The sequence below is a fragment of the Echinops telfairi genome, unplaced genomic scaffold (genome assembly GCF_000313985.2).
Source record: "Echinops telfairi isolate 266 unplaced genomic scaffold, ASM31398v2 ScPeMD7_7467;HRSCAF=8505_1, whole genome shotgun sequence".
Classification (NCBI taxonomy): domain Eukaryota; kingdom Metazoa; phylum Chordata; class Mammalia; order Afrosoricida; family Tenrecidae; genus Echinops; species Echinops telfairi.
The window spans coordinates 35,806,132-35,821,764 of NW_022111368.1; the positions used below are offsets into that span (position 1 = coordinate 35,806,132).

A 15,633-nucleotide genomic window follows, 5' to 3' on the forward strand; every position below is an offset into this window, starting at 1 on the left:
GTGAAATGCCTTTTCTTTTTGCTTACAATATATGCAAATTTCAAATAGCTCCTTTTTTGAGATACCATGTTTCAGGGTTTGGTCAGGTAGATTTACCAACCAGAGGATTCAGGTGTGTTACCATTACGAACGAGGACACGAAGCCCCTGACACATTTCACAACATGCCCAGCTGGCACAATTACTGCGACAAGGATTCTGATTCAGGCCTCAGAGCTTTATCCCTGTACCATCTTTCACCTGGTCATGTAGTGCACAAACACTTGATCTTTCCACCAAAATATCTGAGAGAACCAGGCAGCAAATGCCAGGATACTGACCTCAGACAATTCTCCACTGTACAGGTGCTTGGTTTTAACAATTCACATATACTTTTGGAAAAATACTTCCTTCATTTTTCAAGTAATGGTTTCTTATTATTTCTAACTTCTCATTGATTCACTATGTTAATGAAGTTGATATTAGGAGTTTCCATTTTCTTCCTGTTTCTGTCGCCCCCCATGCCCAATAGTGATGAGGTTAGATTTGCGGGGGAAGTTGGAGAGTTCGGGTCGTAAACCTGTTTCACTGAAACTGATGGTAGGAGTTCCCCTGGAAATATCCCAGGTGAAGCGATAAATGAACTTGTGAGGCTCCAGAGAGTGAAAACTGGCCACAGAACTTTGTTTCTCTTTCAAAAGTAGAAAACGCCAATCGCATGGGCATAGTTGAGCTCCCCAAGCAGTAAGGTAGGAAGAGAAGATCTTACTGGCAGAGAGGTCTACTGACTGGAAGAGGGTCCAGGACGAAGAGCTGGGGGACAGAGGGGGAGCACTCCTTGGGATGCCAGGAGACGAAAAGTGAATCAGGAATCTGGGAAGCACAGTGAGGGTGACTCAAAGCCTGCCTGGTCCACGGTCTTGAACACTACCCAGAGATCAAAGAGGGCCGCAGAAAGTGATGGTGAATGAGGTCAGCATTGTAGAGAGTTACAGGCTCAATGGAGAAAAAGCATGGTTATTTTTCAGTAAGACAGTAATATTTATTTTCTTTGTTTGCCCCGTTAAAGATTTTATTTGAATAAATGTATCTTGGGCACACTTATTTTTTTATCCGTCCAGGATGTCAGCTAATGGCTTTCATCTTTCTACGGTCTGCGGGTGGATTGCAACGCTTGCTGTCCCTCTGTGTCAGAGCACAATGGCACTCCATAATGCGTTTACCATGGCTAGTGTTTTGCGAAGTAGATCAGCAATCCTTTCTCCGGAGGCACTTCTGGGTGAACCCAACAACCAACTTTTTGCCTAGCGGTGAAGCATGTGAATTGCTTGTACCACCCAGGTTTCAACAAAGCCCCCTTGTGGGGGTCAAACGACCATTGGAAAACACATATTTCTGATGGTCTTAGGAACCGAGACAGGGCTCCTCTATCCGTCTCCAGGCAGGTCCATCCGCATGCAGATACGCCCACCTACGTGTACCCGGTAAGAAGACTGTGACCCATGATACACTATACTTCAAGACAAAATTTCATTTATTTGTCATTACAAATCAATATTTCACAATATATAATTACAGATTGTTTTGTGATGAATCATTATGCTTTAATTATGTTCAATTTGTAACAATGATAATACATCCCGCATTTCAGATATTTACATGACAACTCATAACTAGCAAAATTACAGCTATGAAGTAGCAACAAAAACAATGAAAAAAAACCAAAAACAACAATGTTATGGTTTGGGGGGAGGGGGTCACCACAACATGAGGAACTGCATTAAAGCATCGTGGCATGAGGAAGGTTGAGAACTACTGGTTTACATCATCAATTGGGAACTGCCTAAGTCCGTTGCTTTTAGTAAGTAACTCCGAGTTCCTACATATTAGCTCTTTCTATAAAATGAAGCTAGTGTGTGCTTACATAGATAACTCTTGCTAAGAAATATTAAATACTTAAGGATAAAAGATGCTGAAGAATTAAGTACTAACTTTACTGCTCATCTCAGATGAAATAGAACCATTAAAATTAAAATAATATCATAAGTAAATATAGCACATCATTAGTTTATTTTAAGTATACATGTGCCTAAAAAGAAAGAAAAGTGGATGATTAATAAAGTATTTTGCAATTTAAAAATTAAGGAATATTGTAAATGGTAGTTAGAATTTTAATTTATTCTTTGGTCTTATAAAACAGATGATTAAAAACTCAGCATCTACAGCATCTTACATTCCAAATGCTAATCCAATTAGGTCAAGAGAAACTGGTTCATGTAAAGATACAAAAATTTGCTGTAGGAGAACTTAGCCCAGAATGAAAAAATTTTAAAATAGACCTGTGTTAATTATTGATAAACTATTAAGAGAGTAAGTGCTTTAAACCAAAAAATAATATGCTTTTGATTTGGATACTTCACTTAATTTATTAAAATGCTCTTGATTTATGCTTTTATCTCAAGCATCAGCCCTTAAAAGTATTTGAAGCCTCCAAAGCCATAATTATAAACACGCCTCTTTGTCAGGAGGTGTCTTTGTTTCTGCTCTCTGCCCTGTAAAATTAATTTCCTTTCTCTTTTGTCCCGGTCAATAGGCATTTATTTATAGGAGCCCTGGTGGTGCTGCTGTTGAGTAAATGCTGGACTGCTAACTGCAGGGTTGGCTGTTCAAACCAACCAGGGACTGTCTGCTCCCACAAAGGTGTACAGCTTTGGAAACCTGAGAGAGAGCGCTGTGAATCAGAATTGACTTGAAGACAGTGCGTTCGGCTCTTTTGTAGTTAGAGATATTTCAGTACAGAAGTGAGAGAGGCTGACTCAGAATTTTCTAGTCCAATATTTTAAGACTGGTTAAGACTTTATATTTAAGAGAATATCATTGTTTTGTTTGAAGTACATTGTACTAGTTTTATGCACTGATATTTTGTATTTGATAGTTTATGTCTGCATAGTGAAATCATACAGCACATAGAAGAAACTGTTTTACCGAACCTTGGTCTGACTATGGCTCACTAGGTCATTCTCTGGCCGAAGCAGTATGAAGCCTACCGCTTAGGTTTCTTTTTGTTTTGTTTTTAATGAAGGCATGCCCAATGATTTTTTAATTCACCAAGATTACCTCTGATCACATGGCTTTTACTAGCTTCTATAGGTAACCAGAAGGACTCTTGAATTTTGTACTTAAGAGAAAGGAAAAATGACCTGGTGTCAGTTAAACATCAAGTACCCCAATTATACCCCAAGGCAAGCAAATTAAAAAATAAAAATATCTGAAAGTAGACAGGGGGTGAGGATAATTATAAAGGTAACAAAAAAATGCAAGTGATTACCTTGACACATGTGTGCCTTTTCCTGAGGAAAGCTCAGAATAATTTAAACAAGAATATTTCCTCATTAAAACAAGCACTATGATTCATCTTGTCAATGCTTTAGTTGCTCCATGTTAGAATGACATGTTCCTTAAAAAGAACAAAACAAAACTTCACGTTGTGATTTGGATTTGAGTTTATAGGGTAAGTTTTTCCCCTGATATTATATTGCTCCCTGGCTTTTTAAATTTTCCAATCCCTTCTTTTACTTGCCAATTCTGTTTGCAGTTCCTTGCTATCCTCTCTGCCTTGTGATTTTTAACCCTGGGCAAATGACATCTTTTGATGCCCTATTGTAAAAACACTTTACCTGCCTTCACTGTATAAATCAGCCTGTTCTTTGGCTGTAATTTGAGCTATGGAGTTGAGCAAGGTTCAAGGCTAGAAGGGTGAGCCAGAGAGAAGAAATCAAGGACACTAAACAGATTAGTTCAAAGGACTAGCAGGCAACAGGAGAGTGGGTGAAGGAAGACAGTGGACAGTGTTGAACGTGAAAAAATAATAATTTATAAATTCGTGAGGGAGGGAAGGCAGGTGAGGGAGAGGGAAAAATGAGGACCAGATCCCAAGGGCTCAAGTAGAAAGGAAATGTTTTGAGAATGATGAGGGCATGCACTGTTCTTAACCTACGATCAGATTTACTGCTGACGGATCCATTCCAGTGCTACGGAAATTCCCAGAATAATATAAGACTGACAAAACATACATAGATATACATATGGACTAATGGACCACTGGACTCACGATCTCCATAACCCAGCAAGCGGAAAACTAGATAGTACTCAGCTCCCAGTGATGGCACTTCTGAAGGAGATTACATCAGGAGATCCTGGCGGTGGCACAGAACTCAAACATCAGCAAACAGACCAGGCTGGTTTGTCAGATAGAGACATGGGAAACTCCTGATCCTTTACCCCCTGTCATGTTCCTTTAGAACAGTGGTTCTCAACAGTTCCTCATGTGATGTGACTCCCCCAACCATACAATTATTTTCATTGCTACTTCATAACTGTCATTTTGCCACTGTGATGAATCAGGTGACCCCTGGGGAAGGGTTGTTCAACCCCCAGAGGGCTCGTGACCCACAGGTTGAGAACTGCTGCTTCAAACGAATGTTTGATTAAGGCCACCTGCCTGTTTGAGATTTCTTTGTTTTTGTTTTAGGAGAACTTTGAAAAGTGAAAGTGAGTGCATGGTGATATGTTGACATTTATTCTTTCTTCCGGTTGTTTGATTGGAAATTGTTATTTTGGACAGCAGGTGGTGAGAGTCTGGAGTTTGTGAGGAAAACAGCACAATTTATTATTTTCCGTTGTTGCTACTTTGTACTATGAAGATAGTAAAAAAAAAAACAGGACACATTTATAAAGTTGTCACAACCAATAAAGAACACCACAGGATTTTCTCATGCCACTAGCAAATTGTTAAATCAGTCAATATTTCATATCATCATGATGGATCCTTTATTGTGTCATTTGGCACTGTGTTAGTCTTGGTAGACTAGAGAAACAAATTCGTAGACACTTATATGTGTATAGAAAAGAGCTTTATAGAAAGAGTAAGTGTACATTAAGAAAACATCCCAGCCCAGTTCAGATGAAGTCTATAAGTCCATTACTAGTCCATATGTCCAGTACAGTCTATAAATCCCTCTTCAGACTCACACAACACATACAATGATGCTGAGTGCAGGAAGATCACAGGCCAGTGGGTGGAGAGTACTGTGGATCCAGTGGTCGTGGAAGCCTCTTAGCGCTGGCAGGGGTCTCCACGTGTCTTCTCCAGCTCCAAGGCTCTGGTTGTCATCAAAATAGCTCCATGTGGCTTGTCAACAGGAATGTCTTACAGGGAGTGAGTGTGTGTCTTGCCTCCAATGAGCTATTTATCTCCTTAGCACCTCCAAATGAGGTCATTAAGCTGTGACCTGATTGACAGGGTAAACTCCACCCCTTCACTCTTAATAGTCTCAAGTTGACAGCAGATTATGTAACTACCACAGGCACATTGAAAACTCTGTGTATCCTCTAGATGACTAAGTAGTTCTGTGCAGTGTTTAACTAGTGTTGGCCACCTAAACTCGAAGGGTAAAAAAATACCTAAGACCCCCCCCTCCTCCTGTCTTTAACAGCTGTTTCTTGGCTACTGGAGAAAAAAACCCAGCAGCAGCAGCTATGCTATCAAAGCCTTCAGGAACTTAAAATGTCAATATACAACCTCTTCATTTGTATTATAAGTAGGCTAGAACCTTCCACTGGCTTATCTCCAATTAAAAACATTATTACTCTTTTTCTCTGGATCTTACTTCATATGCCAATTGTTCTCAATGGTTGTTTTGAGTGCAATTAGCTATAAACTTAGTTTTAAGGTGGTTGCCTTCTAGCTTAACAAAGATAAAAATTGATTTGCTTCTTAGTAGAAGAAAGGCATGATGGTATCTGCGGTTTGCAATGAGGTGGGAGATTGAAAGGGAGCTGAAGTTGTATTTTTCTGTCTCCCAAAGAGCAAGAAAGGAGTCTTGGTGATGGTGTTAATTAAGCTTTGGGCTGTTGACCAGAAGGTCATGGGTGGTCCAAGCTCACCAGTGGCTCTACACAAGAGAGATGTCCGCTCCAGCAAAGATTTTTTTGTCTCAGAAACCCTTTACATGTTTGCTATGGGTCAGAGCAGTCTTCCACACAGTAGAGAAGGAGCTCTGGTGGAGCAGTGGTTACACCCTCACCTGCAATTCAAAAGCGTATTTGTTTGCACCACCCAGCTAGCAGTCTGCTTTCATGAAAAATGTACAGTTTTCAACTTTTACAGGGCAGTTCTCTGTTCTATCGGTTCTCCGTGGGTTGGAATCAGTTTGACAAGAGTGGGTCTTTGTTGTTTTTGATAACCTCTCCAAATATGAAATAAATCTGCTGCAGAAGACCTCGTTACAATGTTGAGAAGCAAGAGTGTCACCTTAACGACTAGGTGTCCTGATTCACGCCATGCTATCTTCAGACACTTCGTCTGCATGTGAACGTTGGCATTGCTTAGTGGCGTTTGAGGAAGAATCGGTGCAGCTGAATTGTGGTGCAGAGTACGGAAAGTGCATGCACTTCCAGAACAACAAACACACCTGTCTTGGAAGAAGTACAGCCAGGGTGTTCCTTAGAGGCAAGAGTGGAAAGACTTTGGATATGATATCAGGACAGTCTAGTCCGCCAAAAAGGACATCTCGCTTGGTAAAGTAGAGGGGCAGCAACAAAGAAATAGACCCTCAACAAGAGGGACTGATACCGAGGCAACAACAGTGGGTTCAACTGTAAGAACAAATGTGAGGATGGGGCAAGGCCAGGCAGGGTTTCATTCTCTTGTCTGTAGGGACAGAACCGACTTTCTGACTCAACAGCATCTCACCACCACCACCACCTTAGTTTATGACCTGGGGACATGCATGGTGCACTCACCATCTCTTGACGGTTAGCATCATGCATGGTGCACAGGGAAGCAAGGGCATGTCGTGGCTGAGAGCCCACACTCTGGAGCTGGCCTGCTGGCCTCCTTCTTCCAGCTCTGCTGTTGGCTCGAGTGTGGGCTTCAACAGGTACTCCTCTCTCTGGGAACATTCTTGTCAGTGGGGTGTGCTTGGTTTATGGTTTGTTTTGTGGCAGTTGCTGTTGGGAATCAGGTCTTCTAACTCGATATCATACATAGATGATATTTATCTATCTATCTAGATAGATAAAATGACTGCTGATTTGTCATATTACTATAAGCAGCTTAATGAAGGTAAAAACATGGCATCATTTTTCAACTGACTCTGATTTTTTCCCCAATAAACCATTATAACAAGCAGTGTTGCTGCTGTTGTCAAGTGCTGTCAGTTGATTATGACCAGAAGCCTCATGTGATGGGCTAGCAGTGCTTCGGAAGGCTTTTCTGGGCCATAATGGTTTTAGGAGCAGGCCACCAAGCCGCTCCAGCGTGGAGCTGCTGGTGGCGAGTTGGAAGCAGCAGTCTGTCACTCAACAGCCCTTGTGCCGCCAGCGTTCCTAGCAGGGACAGATGGTTTTATCTCCTTTCTAATTAAAAGAAAATTCCAAAACAAAAAACTGTTTTGGTCTTTCTCTTACCTAAATATGCTTTTTAGTATGTTATGTATACAATACATTTTAAAATAGTTTGCCTTATCTTACTATTTATTGGATTACTTCTCTTACTTTCCATTGCAACATGATGTGACTTTTACATGAAGGTATTTATCACTAAATACAGAATATACACACAAGTGTACCATCCAAGATCAATAACTTCCTCGTTTGCAAAGTTGGTGGAAATGTTCAGGCTTGGGCTCACTTGGTCCCCTTCGCCATTCACACCATCGTCTGTAGCATATTCTACTCTCTCCCTTCACCATCAAAGGTCACACAACTTCTTGGATCTAGGAAGACTTCTCTTTCCATTCTGCCGCATTCTGTGTGCTCATCGTTGGCTCACTCCTATTGCCTTTCATTGTCTCTCCTTGGGATTTTGAATCTATTTTCACAACTCCCACTCCAGACGACTATGATGATCTCAGGTGTCTGCAATGTATCCAAACCCCATCCTGATTTTCATATACTCAGATTTAATTAGATCTCCCCCAAATTCTCCACCTAGATCAGCAGTTCTCAACCTATAGGTCACGACCCCTTTGGGGATCAAATGATGCTTTCACAGGGGTTTCCCCATTCATAAAAGTAGCAAGATTAAAGTTATGAAGTAGCAACAAAAATAATTTTATGGTTGGGAGTCACCACAACATGAGGAACTGTATTAAAGGGTCATGGCATTAGGAAGGTTGAGAACACCTGACCTAGATGAACCATGTTGTTATTGTGAATGTGCGCCACAGCATCTACAACTCTCCAGGTTTTGCCATAGTGAGGTGGAATGCTTGTCATATCTCTACTCTTTGCCTTATTTATAGTATCGATTCCATACCAAGCAATACTAACCGTCCTCTCATCATTGTTCTCTTGGATTCTGAATTGTTCTACTTCTTTCTTCTTCTAGCCCTGACAGACCTAAATTCTTACAACCACTCTTACAACCAGCAGACAGGCTTTAGTAAAACCAGCTGGTGTTTATTAAACCGGATAGTTTAAAGCGTTAGGAACTCCTGATAGCCTACGAGACCGTTCACAAAGGGCAAGCTTCTGACTTTGGCCCGTTGTGACCTGGCTGTTGCTCTCTGCCCAGTGCTATCTCTTGCTCAGTGTAGTTCCTTTGAGAAACAGATACCAAGATGGAATTAGACATGTACATTAGAGTCGCCTGTAAATGACAATATGAAAAAGCGATGGTGAGAAGTCTCATTTGCACCAATAAGGAGCCCTCTCAGCGGAGATGGCAGGCTGGAGGAATGTCTTACGGGGCAGGAATAACTTGGACATGCTCAGTGAATGGCTCCGTGCCTAGCTAGGAGACTGCTTCCTGATGGACTATGGTAGATCTAAAGATGCTGCAGAGGGAGGCAGCCATTGCCAGTTTCTTTTGAAGGAGAGTCCTGTGGTGCATCTCCCGGGTACTTAAAATAGTATACAATTCAAATTAAAAAAATGAAAATATACAGGGTAGAAAGGAATTAAATGTTTCTTTTTAAAGTTAAAAAAAGAAAGATACAATAAAAAAGTAGAACCTCAATTGTTAAATGGCAAAGATGGAACTAAAAGATCAGCGGGGTAAGAAGATTCAGCAAGCTTCAGAATGCAAACCAGAGACTTTATATTGAAAATGGAAAACCTCAGCGGACTCAGGTAGGACAGCACGGTTGTTTCCTCTCGCCAGAGCATGGCCTTGCTCTAAAGAGACAGACCCCTTGCCTGGTCGATGCGTGGTATTAGCATGTTGCCCCTTTTCTGTCTGGATGGGGATGATGTCACGCCCCATTCCACCAGCAGAGGGCAAACAACGCTCAGCCTCGCCATGCTGATCCCGGGATATGTGCGCGCGCGCAGAGGACTCGCGCCCGCGAGCCCCCTGGGTCACTGCGGAATTTGGAAGTAACCAGCAAGGGTGCCTGGAAGTAGAACTGGCTGAGGAGTCTTTGGTCGTTTGTTTTAATCACTCTCCTACAGAGTAGGATTCATTAATCACCCACGTCCAGGTCGGCTTTCTTTCGTTGTTACTTCTTGTTCAGGATTCAGCTCCGGCGTTTAATCTTCTGTTGCTTCCTGCAGAGTGGTGCTCTGGTGACAGTGCTCTCGGGCAGTCCGCAGTCACCGTGCTCCCTCCCAGGGGCAAGAAGTAGCAGTCTGCTACCTTAGAAATGTACAGCCTGGGACACCCTTCCACGGGTTGGGCTTTGTCCAGTAGAGTCCCTTTGAGCCCGAATCCAGTGACTGGCAGTGGGTTTATTACTTAGGGAGTTATAAATAGGTCTTCTCCTTGTAGCCCTTGAGCCACAGGTTTTAGTTTGTTCTAGTTCTGTTTTACATCTCTCTTCCTTTTTTTGTTTTTTTTCTCGGTTCCTGACACCTGTTTGATCTGGCTAGTTCTCTGAAAATACACACACCTGACCCCTGCAGCTCACTCACTCACTCACTCACTCACTCACTCACTCACTCACTCACTCACTATCTCCTACCCCAACCAAACACACAATACCCCCTCCAATACTAATACATATAATTCAAACTCTACTTACAGACATTAACACAACCCACACTCCAAAACACACGTAACCAACCGAGACAGGAAAGCATGCACCACATGCGCTGCCCAGTCCCTTCATGTTTTTTCTCTCCTGCATGGCTTCCACCCCACTAACCTTATACATTGCTAGACTCCCCGTCTTCCCACAAATGTAGATCAAAATCTTGTCATTTATTGTTGCTTTTCTAGTGAGGTGTTCTTGTGTGTGTGTTTTAATGTCATTGTCACTTTATTGCTTGTTTTTTAGCTTTTCTCTAATTCCATTAGGCATATGATAGTATGATTTTTTTTTTTAATACAGTTTTCCAAGTGGGTGCAGTGCATTAACTTTTACAACAACCGTGCGTCAGGGCATGGAGGAAGCTCATGTGACTGACAGAGTGATGTCTTTTACCATATTTCCCAAAGTGTGTTCCTTGAGTTCTCATAGATTAAACATATATTTAAAAGAGGCCCTTGGGGCTAGAATAGGGGTGAGGGAAGCTAAAATAAACTGCCATCTTTAATACAAAACTCCCCAAAGCATTTCATATGATAATTTGCTCTGAGCCACATGGTACTTCCAAAACAAATGTGGCCACGGAATCGTCTTTTTTCATCAAACATTACATTGCTCAGCTCAGCGTTCCATGGAATATAATTTAGGACATAACATTCTAATGACAGCAGTACAATTTCTTCTATACAGCAGAGAAATTGTTTTACAATTACCCTTATTGAAGAGTTCAAATTTACTTTAGTATATTTCACTCAAATTTGTACTCCTTTATATCTTTAGGCCGAATGTATAATAAATATGTATCCTGGAGCCAAGAGAAGATTCTGGAAAGTCTCCTGAAATCTCAAAACTGACAATATAATAATTTTATTTCATTTTATGCTAATATGTTTTCCTGCAAAGCAGCTCTTTAAAAATCAGTAATCTTCATAAGGAAGAAAATCTAATTCTCTTTTGATTAGGTCTTGGCATCACCTTAAATACCAATAGTTAATGCATGCTCCATGATTAAGAAAATATTTATCCTAAGTATATCATGGAAAAACTGCAGACACTGAGAGATGGGTCCATGGAAGACAAGGGGGGCCAGAAGAGATAGAGAAAGAAAAGGAAATCAGATGGCCCCCACTAAGAGGAGGCAGGGGGACCCAGCTTTGGCACCAGCAGCTGGTGGAGCTGCAATACCTCTGCTTTCTCTTGAGTACCACCTATGACGATGGAGCCTGTCTTAGAACAGAGGCCCCTGACTAGTGCTTAATTAAGTTGTGCACAATCACAGTGCACTTCAGTCCAGAATGGAGTATCATATACATACCCATTCCCAACCTCTTCTCATGATATAAGAGAGTGAAAGTAAGGGGTGATCCTACAAGTGAAAGTGTACTCCAAGAAAGCTAACTTTACTTTATAAGCCCCTTTACCCTCTAAGCTGAAGAGGGATCCTTGATCAATGGATGATTTTCTCCATAATCTAAAATTCTAATGGACTTCAGACCCAAGTTGTGTACAGTCTTTGTTTCCTCATAAGTGGTCTGCACTTCTTTCTGAGGACCTCCCTCTGGTCGTGATGAAACAGTCCCTGAGCATTGCACACAGCAAAGCCTTTGGCCACTCACTCGCTGAAGTGTTGGTGAAATGGTGGGTTCAAAGACCCCTCCCATCTCATCTTGGAAGTGAGACCATTGCCTTGAAAACTCTAAGAAGCAGTTCTAGTCTGCACACCAGGGGCATTTATTCAATGACAACTACCAACAATGATACGAAGATTTGCATATGAATCACAATCAGAGAGTCAGTGCCTCTGAACCCCCCTGAACACCTTTTAGTGAACGTGTTCCCGGGGCACAGAGGCAAGCCAACCACCACCACAACACTGACTGCCATCAAGTCCCGCCCAACCCACAGTGACCCCACAGGGCAGTCTGTAAGGAGTGGCCATGTGACACCTTTCCATTTCCCCCTTATTTATCTTAATACTTTTAATTTAATTTATCAATCATGTGATTGCAACAAATCACACATGTGCACTATGAACTATGTTCTTAATACTCATTTTGTAAATAAAAACGATTGATTCTAGTGGTAAATATACCTGTTCTGAATTTTCCTGATGAATGCTACTTGCTCCAGACACATCTCAGGGAAGGTCCATTTCTTATGAAGAAGGTGTAATATACTCCAGTCACAGCGAAGGGATCCCTAACTTGTTGATTGCAGGAGAAAAATGAGGCTTTCTGCTCTGGTCAAGTTTTCCAGCCCAGGAAACCCTCTGGAACAGTTGTCTTCTGCCCTAGAAGGTTGTTGTCAGAACTAGTTGATATATTGGAGCCCAGGGACCTAGCTGGTGGCTTTGGGCTGCTAACCTGAAAGTGGGTTCTTTGAAAGCAGCCGTTGCTCCACCAGGGCTTCCAGTCCCTTTCTCAGTCCCAGTCTGTCTCCAGGGACCACTGAGAGTCAGAATCCACTCTATGCGTGCCCGTTTGGTGTGTTCTCTTTTTTGGTATTCTGTATTTGCTTGCATATTATTTTATAGCTCCAAGGCGCTAAATTCTTTCCATAATCCTCAAAATGCTACAATGAAATGTATGACCCTTATTATTTTTTTTAAAAACGCCAACTTAACATCACACTTTCGTTTGAAGACTTTTTAGTCTAGATAGCCTTTGCCAAGAACATGTTCTCTGAACTAGATGTGCCGTTTTCTCTCCAAAGATTAGATTTCGACAAAAACACTGTATATAAAAAAGCTGCTACTTGTCAAGGCCACTTCACAGTTTGCGTAACTAACCAACCCTTCTCCCCGGAGAGTTTCACCCTCGCTTGGATTTTTGCTGGTGCAAATCACCAGGGCGGGTGTCTCTTCCTTGCTCATTTTAAATTCCAATACTTTCAGAACAAGATTATCCTGGACCCCATGACGTTCAGCGAGGCCAGGTTCCGGCCGTCCTTGGAGGAGAGGCTGGAGAGCATCATCAGCGGCGCGGCGCTGATGGCCGACTCATCCTGCACGCGCGACGACCGGCGGGAGCGCATCGTGGCTGAATGCAACGCGGTGCGACAGGCGCTGCAGGACCTGCTGAGCGAGTACATGAACAACGTAAGTGCTGCGTGTGCCACCGCCCCAAAGGTGGCTCTTCTGAACGCCGGTGTGGCCCCAGCGTGTGCAAGTGGTCCCTAAATGGTGGCAGGTGCAACCCAAACACGGCTTGGGTACTGTCTGTGTTCTGAGTTTGTCTCAGAATATATATTTTTAAATATGGAAGACGTATGGCGAGTAAATGCTTAGGAATATTTTGGCTCTCAAGTGATTCTCTTATAGTCCATTTAGTGGCTGGCATTTGACGAAGATGGAGTTTCAATAGGTTGATGTGGATGATTGATGGACCTATCTGAGAATGGACCTAAAGCTTCTCTTACAGAGAAGACTTCCAATGCCCAGGGAGCTATTGATGCAAATGTACATCCCTGGCAGGCATTAATAAATCAAATCGTTTTTCTAATGTTTGTATGAAAAGTCTGAAAGTCCAATTTGAACTGCAGTTTACAATTTAGAGGGACTTTATGATCGGTTGTGCGATTAGAAAATTTTGTGGGAATGAGCCTCCAAGTTGTTGAATAGGTTTTTTAATGGTGTCTAGTTGTATTGCCTCACACCCAATAGCGATCCTGTCCTGCAGTTAGACAGTGTGATGGTGGCTATGGGACTGAGAACCACACAGAGAAGATGAAATCCCAATATCTGGTTTGAAAGGCCCTGAATGACATTGGTACTGATTTGCTGTCTTCATTCCGAGGAGGGCACTGGTTCGATGTCCACAGCTTGCTGCAATTCCTCCTGTCTTGCATTCCTAGCTAATCAGAGTTCAGCATAAAGTAGAACATGTGTAGCTTTATTTGCTTACATGACATGATATGCCCATGGAATGTGTGATGTCCTAGCCAGTCAGGGCCATTGAGAGCACAAGCTGGGTCCTGTCAGAATTCCCAGAGACAGGACTGTTCTTCCCAATTCCCCAATCCCCTAAGGACATGCGACCCACTATTCAAGCAAGGAGTCACATTGAAGGAAACAGCGTGACTCTTTCAGGATCCTCCAGAGAACATTGCCTTAGGAAAGAAGAAGAGGGTCAATGAGAATACTTTGTGAAAAGCAAAACAAAAGTTGCCTTTCTACAAACCTTCAGATTCTTTGATGTTGGGAGATATTCCTATGTGCAGTCATAGACGCAAAGGTGTAGATGGATGCAGATTGAATGCCAACTGCTTACTTTGTATAGGACTCTGGGTGGCCAGCACTTTCTTTATGTTTAGTCTACTGGTATTATATAGGGTACAACCTAAAATGTTGATCCAACTTGGTGCCTTGACACCCTGACTAGATCATTTGAATAGCCTATTTATCATGCAATGGTGCTCATGAAATCTGGGTCCTGTTTGTTTCCTCTTGTTTTATAAGAATAGCTTCTGTCAAATTACTTGGATATGGAATTGGATTTTAGATTAAGTTCTGATGTTGATTTTGTTCTCAGTAAATAGTTTTACCAAAGAAGGAAGTAGAAAATGCAGAGATCATGGTGAAAGTGAAAATCTCAATGAAAATACATAAATACTGATGCTAATAGTATACGTTCCTAGGAAAAGCATGCGATTAAAGGCGTGTTGATCCAGATGTGGCATGCAATTTTCAGATTGGTTTCTAGACTTCTGTCAAGTGGAAGGTTTTCTTTCACTGTTTGCAAGTGATAAAGTTTTGTATTTTTTTCACTTTCAGTACTCATTTCAATGCTTACGACCTTGTGATGCCAAAGTGTTTTGAAATTTTGTATAGAAAACATGTTTTCTATTTTGACATCGTTTCAGATAATATCTAGATGGGTGTAAATTTGGCTTGAATTTGAAGTGTGCAAATTCTATTCACATTAACTTATCAGACTCAAAACTTGAAATAAAATACCTCCTATTTGATTTTGTGTAAAATGTGTACAATTCAGTTAGTCTTCACACTTCCTGGGTGATTTCAAGGTAGCATTTGTTGCGCCTATGCCGACTCCATAGTTCCTGTCTAGTGCATTTATTCTAATACCACAAGATCAATTTTGATATAGCATAGAATAATATACTTAAAGACATCTATGCCTTAACTGAATAGTCTGTTGTATTTAATAGCAACCAGCTGTGCCTGTATTATCACATATAGGATATATATTTATAAATATATATTATAAAATATACATATATTTCTGGCAAAAAAGGTATTATTATATACCACCCTGAAGATTTTCTCTAAGGTAATGTATTAGGCAATATAATTAGGATAAAGGAATTATTAAATTGAGATGAAAATATTTTTAAATTGGTATATATAATTACAGCTTAAAAAATACCAAATTACAATCAGTCCCTGGTAAACACCCATTGTTCACATGTAGCCAAGGTCATTGTGAAATCATACACCCACCAAGTGTCTGCAGAGAAAAAGTGATTTGTTAGGCACAGACTTAAATGAAAGGATGAGCTAACAGGAGCCTTCGGGCATCAGGGTTTAGCCTCTGGATGATGTTCATCTCTGTAGCAACTAGTTACGTGCTAGCTTTTCACAGGTGTGTGTATGAAAAGTATTATAC

General features: G+C 41.5%; 1 protein-coding gene across 4 annotated transcripts in view; it reads left to right on the forward strand.

Annotated features, from left to right (window-relative positions):
- Nucleotides 1-15,633, forward strand: part of CTNNA2 (catenin alpha 2) — a 1,370,089-nt gene that overhangs the window by 467,930 nt on the left and 886,526 nt on the right. For all 4 annotated transcript variants that reach the window (XM_013007524.3, XM_045283854.1, XM_004713853.3 and 1 more), the window contains one exon: nt 12,903-13,106. In XM_013007524.3, the coding sequence (XP_012862978.1) occupies nt 12,903-13,106 (204 nt within the window). The remainder of the gene's footprint in view (nt 1-12,902; nt 13,107-15,633) is intronic.